The sequence below is a fragment of the Diadema antillarum genome, unplaced genomic scaffold, assembly GCF_040938485.1.
Source record: "Diadema antillarum isolate AM-2024a unplaced genomic scaffold, OU_Dant_1.0 seq00001162_RagTag, whole genome shotgun sequence".
Taxonomy (NCBI): Eukaryota; Metazoa; Echinodermata; class Echinoidea; order Diadematoida; family Diadematidae; genus Diadema; species Diadema antillarum.
Window position 1 is genome coordinate 671447 of NW_027271971.1, and position 14643 is coordinate 686089.

Genomic DNA, 14643 nt, shown 5'->3' on the forward strand with positions numbered 1-14643 from the left:
AAAGATCGAAGTAATATTGATCGATGTTTGCAAAGCCATGCATGGGTCCATCGGAATAGCGTAATTACCACAAGGTTACAAACTGGCCATGTGCAGATTGCTGAATAGTGGGAGGGAAAGGGGACTCCTGCATAATGGACGTGGGATAATAACAATGGCACAAGGCGCTATAGTATTTGTTAGAATTATTACCTTATGCTAAATGGGGAAATGGGGGGTTGGGACCTCTTAGTTTGGTCAAGGGAAAATGTCTCTTCCCTTCTTGTAGTATTTTCCGTCTTTATATTTTTCCAAGAACCAAAGTGTGTGAGTGTTTGTGTGTGTTTATTTTCACTCATTTTGGAGTGACCTCAGGGATCCCTGAGACTTCACTCCAAAATTAATGAAAATGAATATCTTCACTCAAAATTCAACCCAATTTCACTCTATACTCACTCTTTTCATACATTCTCTCCTTCAAGAGTGAATATCTTAACTCATTTTTTTTAAAGATTATATAAAACAAAGAGAAGAAGAAACAAAAAATCGCGGTCAGGTATAGAGATGCGGCAATAATGTGTATCGTGTGTGGGTGGGCAATGGGGCAAGACAGGGGACTTTATATCAGAGTTATTCCAATGAGCTTTGAAAAGTCATGTCAGTAGGATGACTCCATCGACGCATGATGCATTATATATAATGTAAAGTTTAAGATATCCACGATAGACTCGTTTCATTCAGCATAATGATGCACCACTGCGACACCAAAACGTTGCAAATGTATGCAGTTTATACGCAACGTTAAACTAAAAGGAAAAATGGCGAGGTGCATTGACCCAAATATTTCTTCTTCTCCTTCTTCTTCTTCTTCTTCTTCTTCTTCTTCTTCTTCTTCTTCCTCTTCTTCCTCTTCTTCTTCTTTTTTTAAACGCCCATAGCTTTATAAAGCTTCCGGTACTATTTTTGTTTCACGATGCAACAATCATTTTTTTTTTAAACGACGGAACGTGGTTTCAAATGGTAATAACCTGTACTTACATCGCCTGTAAGCATAATAGTCGATTTGACCGATATCGGAAGTGCGGTGATCCGAAATTATGGGGTCTCATCAACTTTCCCTCTCCTTAGAATATGCCTTAGCATAAGTTATTCATATAAACCGTCTCGAAAAAGGTCTTCACTTTATTAGGAAGTAGCGAGTCCACGATAAGGCTTCTTGGTCAGATGATACCATGGTTGTATGGTTGGTCATTTATAGATACTACGATCATAATAATTATCTCGAGCGTTATAATAATTATACTTTTAATTCTTTTTAAAGATAAAATATTATACTCCCAAGAATAAGTTCTGCAATCAAAAATGGATATATCTTATCTCTCTTAAACCGGCATTATCTTCATCAAATATGACGTCATGAAAAGTTTGATTAATTATCTTTAAGGTAATGACACCTCACTTGCTGTGATTGGGTGTTCTTTGAATGTTCAAAATAGTGTGTGTGGGGATAAATCAAAAGTCAAAAGTCGCAACAATTCTGCTATTAATAATGTACTGTTTCGATTTAAAAAAAGGCCACTGGAATAAGGCAGTTGATGAATGAAACTACGCATGCTCCAGGTTTAGAAGTGACGTCATTGGAAGCAGTCCACTTTGTCAGCAAAAAAAAAAAAAAAAAGACATAAGAAATTCTATCACACTCTGTGACAAAAAAGACTTTCTATAAGATGGTAAATTGCCCACATTCGATACAGACTAAAACTTACATGTGTATCAAATAACCGCTATCGTTGTTCATATTAGGGACGTCGTGGACCGGAAGGACTACCCGGGCCACAGGGACCGAAAGGCATGATGGGTATTCAGGGGCCACAAGGGCCCAGGGGCCTACCTGGCACAGGTCAGTAGTTTGTTGGTGTTATCTTCATTTTGCACTTGCATGCTCATAAAAAAGTAGATAAAAAAGAAGAAATCGCCATTTTCTGCTGACATTTCATTGAATGATTATCTGCTTACAATATCACTATGGATATATTTGATAATCATAATGTGATACAATGGAATATACATGTACAATGATGTAACGTTTTACAGTCTTAAACAACACAATAATATGATTAAAAATTGATACTACATACGTATTGCTTCGTATTATTACATCACAATACGTAATGTAACACGATAAAAATAACATTGATAATGACCTTGTCCTAGAAGCTAAGCCTCTTTCAGGGAATAATTATGCTTGTGTTACGCATTTCTTAATATGGGGGTCAGCGAGATAAAATTCAAAATTGTCATGAGTAACTGGACTCCTAACTCGAGAGGTATAAAGCAAAATTTGGGGTAGTGTTTGCATTTCTTTTCTTTTTTTTTTTAAGAATCAGGTTTGCCTTGTTAAATGCTATGCGTTTTTTTGCCATTATATTGTCTTTTTCATTTTCAAGTTTCATGTATTGTCATCTGTTCTTTGTTTCTTTGATGTGTTTTTTTTTACTCAGCTGTGAAGGGGGAACCTGGAGCAATTGGTCCCCGAGGCCCACCTGGCCTAACTGGCACCCCAGGCAAGAGGGGCCTTCAGGGCCCGCCAGGCCCACCGGGGCAGAAAGGGGAACAGGGAGATTTCATAACTCAAGGCGTGAGTGGTAACATCCCATTGCCTCATTAAACCGTATAAAGACTCTACTCGTCTATCATACTTTTATTATTACACTTAAGAGAAATATTGTTCCCATATTAGTGCATTAATCTGTTCATGCATTTATTTCTTTTTCTATTTATTCATTCATTCAGTCATTCATTTGCCTTTGCTTAGAGCATGTGACTTTGCCTTGACTGTGTCGAGACAGACTCTTGATCATGTCGTCTTCTTACACCATTCTGAGTAGAAGATATTTTGTGACTTGCGTTGAGTGATATACGACTCACGATCTTTTTGAACACCCAGAAAGAGTCTGGCGTGGTCATTGGTGGTAAGATCAAATTAGAAAAGTCTGATAAAAGGCCCTTTGGAATCTCGAAAATTCGGGGTACAAATGGGCGAAAAATTTAATAAACCACATTTTTCCTCTTTGCCTTATCATTCTATTTCTGTGTATTGTATCGACCCTTTCCTTCATTTAAAGCCCACTGTCCCTGCAAGCGACACTTTCTCCGGTTGATTACCGGAAATATGCTTAGTGCAGATCGCTTTCCAGTTTTGGCTGGTCCATAAGTCTGTGTTCGCTAACTGCGCTGTGACCTGTTGTGCAACATGCATCTATCATACTTACCTACTAATGCTTATGATAATGAGGAAGTCACATTTGCACGTTTATTTGTACATTGCTTTATGTGGGGGAAATCAGATTTTGCTTTTCACTTTGATTGTATTTTTGCATTTCCTCGAATCCTCCCCCCCCCCCTTTTCCTCCACCAGCGCATAATCATCGTGCCCAACGAGCTGGCTATGAACAGCATCAACGAGGAGGCGGCCCTCGCCTACCGCCTGGACGACAAGAAGCTCTACTTTCGCGACGACTCGACGTGGAACTGCCTAATGGCGTCCTCCGATCTCCACCAGGAGGTGAAGACAATGCGAGGTCCTCCGGGACGTCAGGGGGCGCCGGGCCCGCCAGGCCCACCGGGCCCTAAAGGCGACAAGGGCGACGTCGGGTATCCAAGCGATATGACCAGCCCGGGACAGGTGTGTCACGTTGTTCACAGACAGTCATAGATACAGACACGGACATAGATCAATACAGACACAGCTACAGACACATACGCACATTATACAGGTACAGACTCAGACGCAGACACGGATATAGACACATAAACGACACAGAACCGGACGCGCAATCAACTAGACAGATAAAGACACAGACGCAGGCATAGACACAGACACTAGACAAATGTCACACAGACATGCAAAGCCGCACACAGATACTGACAATGACACCGATGCAGATACTGACATTAGGGAGCTTTAGATTTTGACGCGCGGACGTTTGAGCCGACGCTTGCGCTGGACGTTCTCCTCTCCCTGCGTCGTGCGGAAAAGTAGCTTTAGATTACGCTGGGACGCAACGTATAAAAAATAAAATCGCGCCCCCATATGATCAGTGCATGAAGAAGCTCTCTGCGTCGCAAACTGTGCGGACGTGAAAATAGCCCAGTACGCGTAGTAAACAACTCAGGCGACGCAAGCTAAAAATAGATTTACTTTACGCGCGCTACTGCGCAAGCTCAGATCATGTTTTTTTCCTTTGAACGTCCGCGCGTCTAAAATCTAAAGCTCCCTAATGACACCGATGCAGATACAGATGTAGACATGAACACTGCAGACACGCCACAGGCCCAGACACAGGTATCTTTAACATTTTAGTCTCAGTGTACGCAAACACATTAAATCATTTCAGCTCAAAATGGACACGTGTTCCAGAGAGTCAAACATAAACATTAGCATGAGTTATCTGACCAGACTGATACACAGGGAGTAATGTGGTTCGTCGTAATGACAGAGATAAGGAATGACTGTTTTTCTTTTCTTTTACGTTGGCAATCTGGATCTTACAGTTTTATTTTATCTTTGTGGCTCCCAGAGTGCCAAACTAGACTTGACAATTGGATAACATAAGTTAGCGATGTCCCTGTTTTACTTTTAATTATTTTTAGTTCTCGTTATGCTTTATTGCAGGACTTTGTCTGTGGAAACGGCATTATGGAGCCGGGTGAACAGTGTGATGACGGGAATGAAGACGAACACGACGGCTGCATCGGTAAGGGACTTGGGAAATATAGAGTAGATAGCATTCGTGTGTCTGTATGTGTGTTTGTGTATAAAGGTAGCGCGTGTGAAAATGGCCACATGTTCAACATTTCTTCTTTTTGTCTTTTTTATTTGGTTCATTAGCTCAATCCAGTTCTCTTGTGAACGTTATTCTCAGACCAACAAAGCCGACACGAAATTGCACAACCATGCAGAAGAAAAGAGAATGGTTCTCACACACAAGCGCACAAACAAACATATAAATACAGAGACAACCTCACGGAGGTCCACATGCAAATTTATGCATGCATTTATTTATCTATTTATTCATTTATTTATTCATTCATTCATTCTTTTATGTATGTATGTGTTTATTTATGTATTGATTATTGAATTATTTATTTGTTTGGTTATCTTTGTATGTTTATTTGTACATTTATGTATTCATTTTTCTGCCACCCGTCTATGCAGACTGTAGACGATCTTATTGTGGTGATGGCTATCGTCAGCGTGGCGTAGAGGCGTGTGACGGGACGGACTTCGACGGAAGGACGTGTCAATTCTTCTTCCCAACGTGAGTCCAAGACGATGACAAAAAACAAAAACAAAAACAAACAAACAAAAAACAAGCGTTTAAAACATTCATTGGCATTAGCCATTCTTTATATCATTTATGCATTATGTGTTCCCAAACTCGACCCGACAGCATAATTTTCCTGTACTCTGTCCTGGAATAACTTTTTCTTTTTTAATTTGTAACACTTGAGATGGCCCTCTCAAACCTAATGCTTCAATTCAATTCAAATTAATTCAGTTTTCATTTAATTTTCATCCAACAAAAGGGTAAAACAAAATAGAAAGCATACAATACGAATATTTCATCAGTTTTTAGAAATTCGTAGTGCATTGTGGATCCTAAAATATAGGATATTTTTTTTCCGAAAATGAATACAGATATCATACTTTGCAATGTTGACAAGAAAGTAAGTTGAACGAGAGAAAAGAGTGGTCTACTGTAGAATGGTAAGAGGGAACTCGAGTTATATCACTCATTTTATCGTGAATTTGAAGTGTAAATCTGACGCGACAGATTCAAAAAATCTCGCAATGAAGTAATAATTATAACAGCAATAACAATGTCAGTTTGTATCTTATCTTGCATCAGCCAGGGCCGATTTTCGCTTTGTCTATCCACTTCGTGCAAAGAGGTCGTTTTCTTCGCCAAAGTAGCATTGCCGGAAACAACCAAACAGAGAGGGGAAATTTATAGGCTGTACTCTAATCGTGAAATAATAGACTGACTAATAGAACCGAAGAGCTGTAGTTTTACATTCGTAATATAACAAGCTTTGAATGCGTAATGTCTTTTCCGTTGCTTGCTGTATGATTATTAGCGCAACTGATCGACAAATTGCCCTACATCGACGTACCGATAGAATCCTATTTTCTTTGCTCAATTATCCACTAATGAATAATATTCATTCCGGTCAGTTTTTCTGTTTGCGTTCGTTACAGCTCGATAGGACAGAACATATCCCAAATTTGAAACATCTGCTTCGCCATATCATTCAGACATCTGGTATTTGGTACGTTCCTATTTTATTGTGGTTTGGAGGGTTTTTTGGAGCAAGGCGTATATAGGAGAGTAGGTTCTGCTGAAGAATGATATAAATTTAAGATCAAGTCAACAGTCGGTCATACACCCTGGCAGTCTTTGTCTTGAACATTTACGGTTTTGGATGGTACTCTGTTCGATTTTCGGATTTCTATAATATAATGTTGTACTTACGTATGTGTTCCCTCTCCCTTTTCAAGGTACGACACAATCGGAAGTCTGCGATGTACTAACAGATGTCAGATTGATACGGGTGCATGCATGGTAGTGAGAAGAAGGAGAAGAAACTTACAGACGCCGTGATGAACTCCATCGGGCACCGCTATGGATGTTCTTCGCATTCTTCATTACTCCAGTGCTACTTTACGATCAGGGATAACCACGCGATATGGCGCGCGGGAATGTGGGATGAAAATCATTTCTTGGAACAATCTGGTACAAATCTAAACTGTTCTTGTGCAACTAACATAGTCCGGGCATAAACAGCCTTGTCTGCAATCAGATGAACCCAGGAGCGTTCGAATAATAGACAATAGATTAGCATTGCTTTTAAAACAACATGGAGACTTTTTATTGAATTCCATTTGTTTATAAAAAATTTATTTCCTCCTTTAGAGCAGACCTCTTACAGGCTAAGACTGCGAATGATTTTATTCCTTACTTAATCATTCATTTTTAATAGCACATTTCTTTTCATCTTTGATTTACTGGTTATGCTTGACGGTTTCACTCAATAATGGATTATATTTACGGTCCAAAATGAAAAAAAAAATAAGCACAGATGATACAGTAGTTTTTCATTTTGTATATTAGGCGCACTTTTCGTGAGATTCTACACACGTTCATTAACCATACGTGTTGAAACACTCAGCTTATCGCATGAAATAATCCCAAATAAGACAGTTTAGTTAAAATAACATCCATACGACAAATCTATGTTAAGTTTATAAAGCAAAATAAAACTGAAAAGATATCCGAGTTAAGATTGATTAGTTGTATGTTATATTCGTCAATTAGGAATTATTCTTTACCATTATCTCTTAAGCACTTCGAAGAATACAATTGTTTACAAGTCTATGACAAAACAGTTAAGGAAAACATATAGTGTTAGCCTTTATTAGCTTTAATTTAGGTAACTACGACCCATCACCCAAAATTTATATGCATTTCATAACTGACTTAGTTACCTTAGTCGTAGGTTTTCAAGTTTATAACTATGTTTTATAATATTCAATCAAAATGTTGCAGAGAGACCAAGGAAGTCTCCGTAAAAAAACAACGACAAAAAATGTATCAAGAACAATTTGTCTTTATGCCTATTTAGTTAGTCGAAAAGCGGAATTGTTAGGTGCTTTGTAGTAAATTAGATATTAAAGATATTCAATCAAATTGTATGCAGGGGCGGATCCAGGATTTCCGTAAAGGGGAGGTGCCTTTACAAAATCAAAGGGTGGCGCAAGAGCCCCCCCCCCCCCATCCATGTTTTTAATTTCTTTTGTTTAAAAAAAAAATAAATAAAGAGGGGGCGAGCGCCCGGTGCGCCCCCCTCTGGATCCGCCACTGTTGTATGTGAGGTTGATGGTGTTTTGAGGTGGCATTCCCTGATTCATTCCAAGTGCAATGGAGATTATTTGCCTCTATTAGCATGGTGTAGTTACCACAGAGATGAAAGGCTCGGGAAAAAAGTACAGGCTGTATAATTTCCTCTGATTAAATACAATTCTTGTGCTTCTCATGCAGACCAGCATTGATTTGATTTTGTTTTACATCAAGAAGGAGTGAAGATGTATAGGAGAGATCGCAGTTACTGTCAGAATGTTTTATTAATTGGTAGGTGTTCGTCATAATCCAACAACTGCGTTGGAATTTACAGTGTCTGTTTATTTTGTAGAATTTTGTCCTTTTTTATAATCACAGTTCTCATTTGAAGTATCAATTTATTCACAGACTGTTGTGTGATGTATTGAAAGAGCGTCTTTGGTATATTTTGTAAACTATGAAAAAAGTCTGAGTGGAATATCACTGAGCAACTTCAATTGTTGTCTTTTAAGTGCTTTTGAAGGGTTGTGATATTGTATTTTTTGTTAGTTTCTTATAGATCTTGTATTTGGCTTGTCCACCCTTAGCGAAGGAATTAATCAATGGTTTCAAAAATGAGTTAATTGCAATGTAGTGAAGTAACTCTTAAAAGGCCTTTTCTTCTAAGGTGATGTGTCCTTAATACGTTTTTACCTTTTAGAGTAATGCATGTAATGTCATGTGAATTAGGCAGCAAGAATTTGTAATCCTGTGATGTGTTTTGTTATCATTGTTATTATCATTATTATTTTGATCATTATTACCATCTCCATCATCTTTATGGAATATGTTTATCAGCCGTAGATGATAGACCACAGTAATTTATGTCTTTAGTAGATAACTATATCTTATTCAGTGTTACAGTAGCTTTTTTTCATAACCCCTGGGAAGTGATTGTAAATAACGTTGCATACAAATATATTGTACTTAAGACTGTTTGCTCTTAATCGTTTCGATGTTTTAGTATTGCAAACTGTGTGCGTAACTAATGATCTGGGACTTTCCGCTATAATCTTAACCATAATCGAAAATGCTCATTTTGTACGCGTATTGTGAAATCTGCATTTTAGTAAAATCTAAATGTCAACGTAGATTGGGGCGGCAAATGGACAGTGGGGGCACTACGCAGTCGATAAGACTGGTGCCGAGTTCGAATCCTGCCCAGTGCTGCCTCGCCCTCGGACAAGATGTTTTTAGCCACCATATCCCACTCGACCAAGGTGTACAAATGGGTACCTGGCAACGCTAGGGTAATAATAATGGTAGGACCCTCTGGTAGAAAAGTGACAACACTGAAGAGGCTATCCTGGAAAAAAGAAGACCGTTATCATAAACTAGTAGTAGACGTCTACATTTAGACTACGACAGACAAATTCCCCTTGAAGAACATCCCATCTCTCAAAGGTAGTCATTGTGGTACCACCTGTGTTTCGAATTCTCCCATGTAGTCTCAATCAAACTATCCTACCGTACCTTTATTAACAATGATTTGTTTTGTGCTTGGTGATCCTTCTACAATTCTAAAATCTACTTCTTGTTTTGTCTGTGATTGGTTTCCGAATTCATGTATTTATATTGCTTATGATAATATTTGTGAAAATATTTTGCACTTTTGTATTGAATGCGAACTAATTGTAAAGATATAAATACGTAATACAAGTGTATTGATATTCCCCGTGAAATAGTTGCATACCTCAAACTACGTGTATATGTTGACATGTATATACATCGGCATATGCATATATATATATATATATATATATATATATATATATATATACATATGCGTGTGCACATATCGTGTGATTGTATATGAAAAATAAACGCAATAAATGGAGATTTACGCGTGTATAAGTATACACATATATATTTTGTGATTTTTCTGCCTCCTACAAAACCGGAGTCTTCAAAGTTGACTCGAAATGTATGTGAATTTAATGAAATTTTGTTAGGAAGAGAACTCCACAAGATTTTACTTAGTTTAAAAAAAAATCTTTATGTTCACAACTGGATGATATCTATGAGATATGGTACTTTCCCTCCTTCGTGGCTGCAGCACGATTGTGGTGTGTGTTAAAGGAGACCTCTGGATGATTTTAAAACTTTTACATTAATGAACAACTATAAATTGGTTACACTGGGTGCAGAGTTTCAGAACTTCTAGTGAATGGGATGAGAAAAGGAGTGTTTTCAAAATTTATAGCGAAATAATAATTATAGTAAAATCATGATTAAGCAAGTGATATTGTAATAGAAGTACATTGCTACGTTTCTGAAATAATTATGTGAGGCTCCTATGTAATTAACATTATTCAGTGTAATTTAAGTATTGTTTCACTGCTCAAGGACCACAATAAATTCACACAAATGTTAAGTACTACAGGATGTGAAATTATGAAAATCGTCTGGAATGCTCCTTTAAAGATAAATCGTGTAATGCATAAACTGATAACTCCATGTTGAGATTTGTGGATTTAATTGTGGTCATTGAGCAGAAAACAACAACAACAACAATACTCTGGAATCTCCGAACGAATTACACTGAACAAGCGTGGTGACATAATAGTTTCACAATAAGAATGCGTGAGTAGGGGCTTACCATGACAATGTATGAGTAGGAGGCTCAAATATTTCAGATATGTAGTAATTTCTTTACAATACCGCTTCCTTAACAAGGTCACCTGTGTAGAATGTATGAATGCTTTCTACTTGTAATCTGCTTCATTGAGCCCCCACTCATGCATTCTTGATTGAAAAGCTGCTATGTCATCGTCCTTGTTCGTTGTGATTTGCAATGAATTATTAAAACATTCTCATTCCCTATCCCAATCACTAACAATTCTGAAACTCTGTACCCGGTATACCTAATAGTTATTTAAGCCACTTCGGAGATAGCTCATGTGCACATGAGTGCAAAAGACTTTTCATTCTTCTCAGTTGGTAAGGCACTTCACTCTATTCAAAGCGACATAATGCATCATTTGCCCAACATAGCAATTTATGGAACGCGTATACAAACATAGAATGAACCTGCTTAGATCAAGTGACCAGAATGAAAATCATCCGGTGTTCTCCTTTTATAAATTGTCTGCCCAGATGTGTGAAACGACAATTGTGCCAATCACAAATCAACAGCAACCACAAAAATCTTCTAATTATACTCGTTGATTATGTCATACCTCTGGGTGTAGATTCCTTGGTATATTTAAGTGTAGTGACACTTTGGAATAAAAAGAAACACACACCATTTTTTCATCAAATATTTGACTACGTCATACAGTAACCATCATCCCATTTCTTTGTTCAAGTTCAGTAATACTTCTGACTAAAATCTGATCTCAGTCAGAATATCAGCTTGTAGACGTCAGACTGTCAGATAACGTTGTGTTGCCCCTCTTCTCTTTCTATAACTGAACTGGCAAGTTTTGCCTTAAAGTGTGCAAAATCATGTACCCTTGCAATTTAACAGATATCAACGGCGGAAAATGCAAATCAATCTATTTTTTCTAAGCATATAGGACTTGTGTGTCATATTTCTTTTTTTTTTCAGAGATTGGTGTTGTAATTTCAAAATTGACTCCTGTCCAAATTTTAAAACTTAGCACAAATATAAAAAACGATAAGAAGTTATAAGAAAGTTAAGAATATAAACTTTATTGACAAACTCAAAGTATCTAAGAACGTTTTGAATTAAAAAAAAAAAGAAAAAGAAAAAAGTTTCGATGGCTATTTTGGTGTCTTGATTAAAGCGTTCCATTACAGCATTTTCTCCTTCACGCTTGACTTGACTAATAATCAAAGCATATCTGAGGTAGGGCTCGGGAAATGGAATAGACAAGTAGGCGCCCACTATTTAAACGGAAAACCGAGATAATCTCATGTGAAAAAGAAGAACAAAAAACAACAGAAATCGACATCGACGACACTTTCCATGCTCAAAATCAAATGAAATTAATAAAATACTATGTAAAACACGTATATGTGACACTGCACCTCAAAACAAACAAAAAGTATCCAGACATGAATTTTTAGTTAAGACCATATTCTGAAAGATCAGACTTTAAGCTTTAAAATGATGTATAACTCAAATCAAATGGACTCTACTAACCTATTTAAATATTGGAAAGAAAGCACAAACTCAGGAAAAGTGTGAACTGAGAAAAGAGGCTCTGAAGTACAGTGTCTATTCAAGCGCTTAATCTTTACCAAACCGTGCTGGCTGTGCGATGAATGGGACAAAAAACAAGAAGTAAACCACCAGAGTGTCAACAATGAAGGGATTATCTGATTAAACTGAAATTTAGCATGCCTCATTAACACATTCTGTCCATAATCAATGCCTACTTTCAAAGCAGTAGCACTATCCTTTCAAAAGTTATTAGAATTGAAAGTGAAGAGTGTGGACAAGGTTTTTCAGAAATGAAAAAGGGATTCTAAAGAAACACCTTATCACACTATTCTACAAAAAAATGCTCGAGATAAACTGCTAAAAAAACACACTTTCCTGCCCGTTTTATTATACCAAATTTTAGCATAATGTAAAAGAAGACCCGCTCTTTCAGAAAATAAGAAAAAGTCAAGTTCGGCTAGGTTGACCCATTTCACTTATTTTCAGTCCTCACGCAAAATCAGTGTGTGCGACTTTATGTTCGTTTTAAGGTGCACGGTCACATATATATATATATATATATATATATAATATTTATATATATGTATATATATATATATATATATATATATATAATACTATACATATGAAGAGTTTGTTCGCAAAAACCGATAAGTCCATATTTGCCAAATTGAGATATTTGCGATTAAAGGTCAACAAAAATAAAGAGAATAATAAGAAAATTTTTGCTTCATTTGACCATAACTTTAAAAATGTACCTTAGTATGTTGTGACCAATATATCATTTAAAAGGTATTATTTTGTACTTTATGACAGATACCGTCCTTCAAAATCTTCAAAAATGGACTTATCGCTTTTTGCGAAACAAAGTCTTCATATATGTATAAATAAACATATATATATAATGTGTGTGTGTGTTTGTGTGTATGGGCGCGTGTATGCCCGCGTGAGTGAGTCTCTCTGTGTGTGTAAAACAGAAAACGTGACTTTCCTGGCAAAGTTGTCTTTTGAATAGTAACACACATAATTATGGTATTTACTTGTTGTGTTTGAGTGGTCGTTTATCCGCACAAAGTTTCAGTACAAATAGCAAGGTAAGCAGGGCTGGCTGGCGAGGATCGATATTAATAGTAGTGCTAAATCGTAAAATTTGCAACAAAAAGTAACAACCTTTCTCAGCAAATTGTTGTATTGCATAAACCTATTTTCATCGAGCACGTAACTTTTCGTAACCTTTTCCAGATCCGTTACCCTTTTTGCTCTTTAACTGTCTTCCGGCCTCTTTTCTTTACGACTATTATATTTCTAATAGGGATAATAGGTATTAACCGTATTAGTTTGGAAATATTGATACTGCATTCTGAATATTCAAAGTAGTTACGATGAATCTTGCTTGTTATCGTTTATTTGTTTTTCTAATTCAATGATACGTTTGTACTTCCTTGTCTTCTTTTTCAATAAGTATCGGCGTACAACGCTAACAATTTAAAGTCGGATAAAATAAGAGGTGTCGCTGTAACTACTCTTTGAATTTTAGAGATATGAGAAGGAGGTGATCTGAAACTGAAATTGAAGGTGATAAAGGTGACGAATGACTGTTTATTTTTCTTTAAAAGGTGACGATAAAATGGCATATAATCGCTTTTAGCGACGACTCAAGCAGACGTTACGATGTCCCGCTGCAGCATGACACTCAGTGACCATCCAGTTATTTCCATAAAGTCCGGAGATATTTGTGTTTGGTCATATATGTATTTGATTAAAATATACCTCATTTTTCAGCGCAGATGTACGGCTTCTTTTAAGGGTTTCAGTATTTCGATGATTATCATATCAAGCGATATGACGCTGAGTAATGTACAAACCGTATAGACTTAATCACTTCCCGTCTACTAAAAATTATATTTGCTGCTGGCTTGTTACTTGTGTGTGTGTGTGTGTGTGTGTGTGTGTCTGGTGTTTTGTGTTGTTTTGTTTTTCAAAATGTGTTTACTGTTCCTCATACTTGGGACAGAATTCGTCGGGGGAGGGAGAAATTCAACCACTGGAGAAGAGAATTTTCCAATCTGTGTGTGAGTGTGTGTGTTTAATCCCTTTATCTAACAAGTCATCCATATCTCTTTCTTTCTTAATCTTCTCTTTCATACGATAGGCATTCCTAGAAATCACACGACGTTTCCCCATACTATTAGAAAGGCCGAAATTTCGTCGATTGCACATCCACCACTGGGATCATCAAATTAAAACAAAAAAAGATATATAGAGAGAGATAACAAAAAATGGTATCTCCCATGAGCCCAGCGAGCGCTTTGATCATGGTGACTTTTCTAGCAACAGGTAAGTTTATCCGAGTTTGAAATATCATTAATTGTGACATTACATTGCAAAACAAACAAAAAAAGGTGGTACGCACTGATTTCATATGACTCAAAATAGGTATATCAGGTCAACTTAGTCAATCTTGCAGGTTTCTTTCTATTGCCAAGTGAGAGAGCGAGGATTTACAGTGGAAAAAAAGAAACATCAAAAAATAGAAAATTTAGGTTAAGACAAAAATCTAAAATGTTCCCCCAAACTGCATTTTTTTTCCTGTAA

The 14643-nt window shown here is 36.9% G+C and overlaps 1 protein-coding gene across 1 annotated transcript in view; it reads left to right on the forward strand.

Moving 5' to 3' along the window:
* Nucleotides 1-6866, forward strand: part of LOC139744354 (uncharacterized) — a 62547-nt gene extending 55681 nt beyond the window's left edge. Inside the window, exons 10-15 of the mRNA XM_071654795.1 lie at nucleotides 1783-1879; nucleotides 2481-2617; nucleotides 3398-3664; nucleotides 4655-4736; nucleotides 5198-5300; nucleotides 6542-6866. Of these exons, the coding sequence (XP_071510896.1) occupies nucleotides 1783-1879; nucleotides 2481-2617; nucleotides 3398-3664; nucleotides 4655-4736; nucleotides 5198-5300; nucleotides 6542-6644 (789 nt within the window). The 3' untranslated portion in view covers nucleotides 6645-6866. The remainder of the gene's footprint in view (nucleotides 1-1782; nucleotides 1880-2480; nucleotides 2618-3397; nucleotides 3665-4654; nucleotides 4737-5197; nucleotides 5301-6541) is intronic.
* Nucleotides 6867-14643: the final 7777 nt, after the last annotated feature.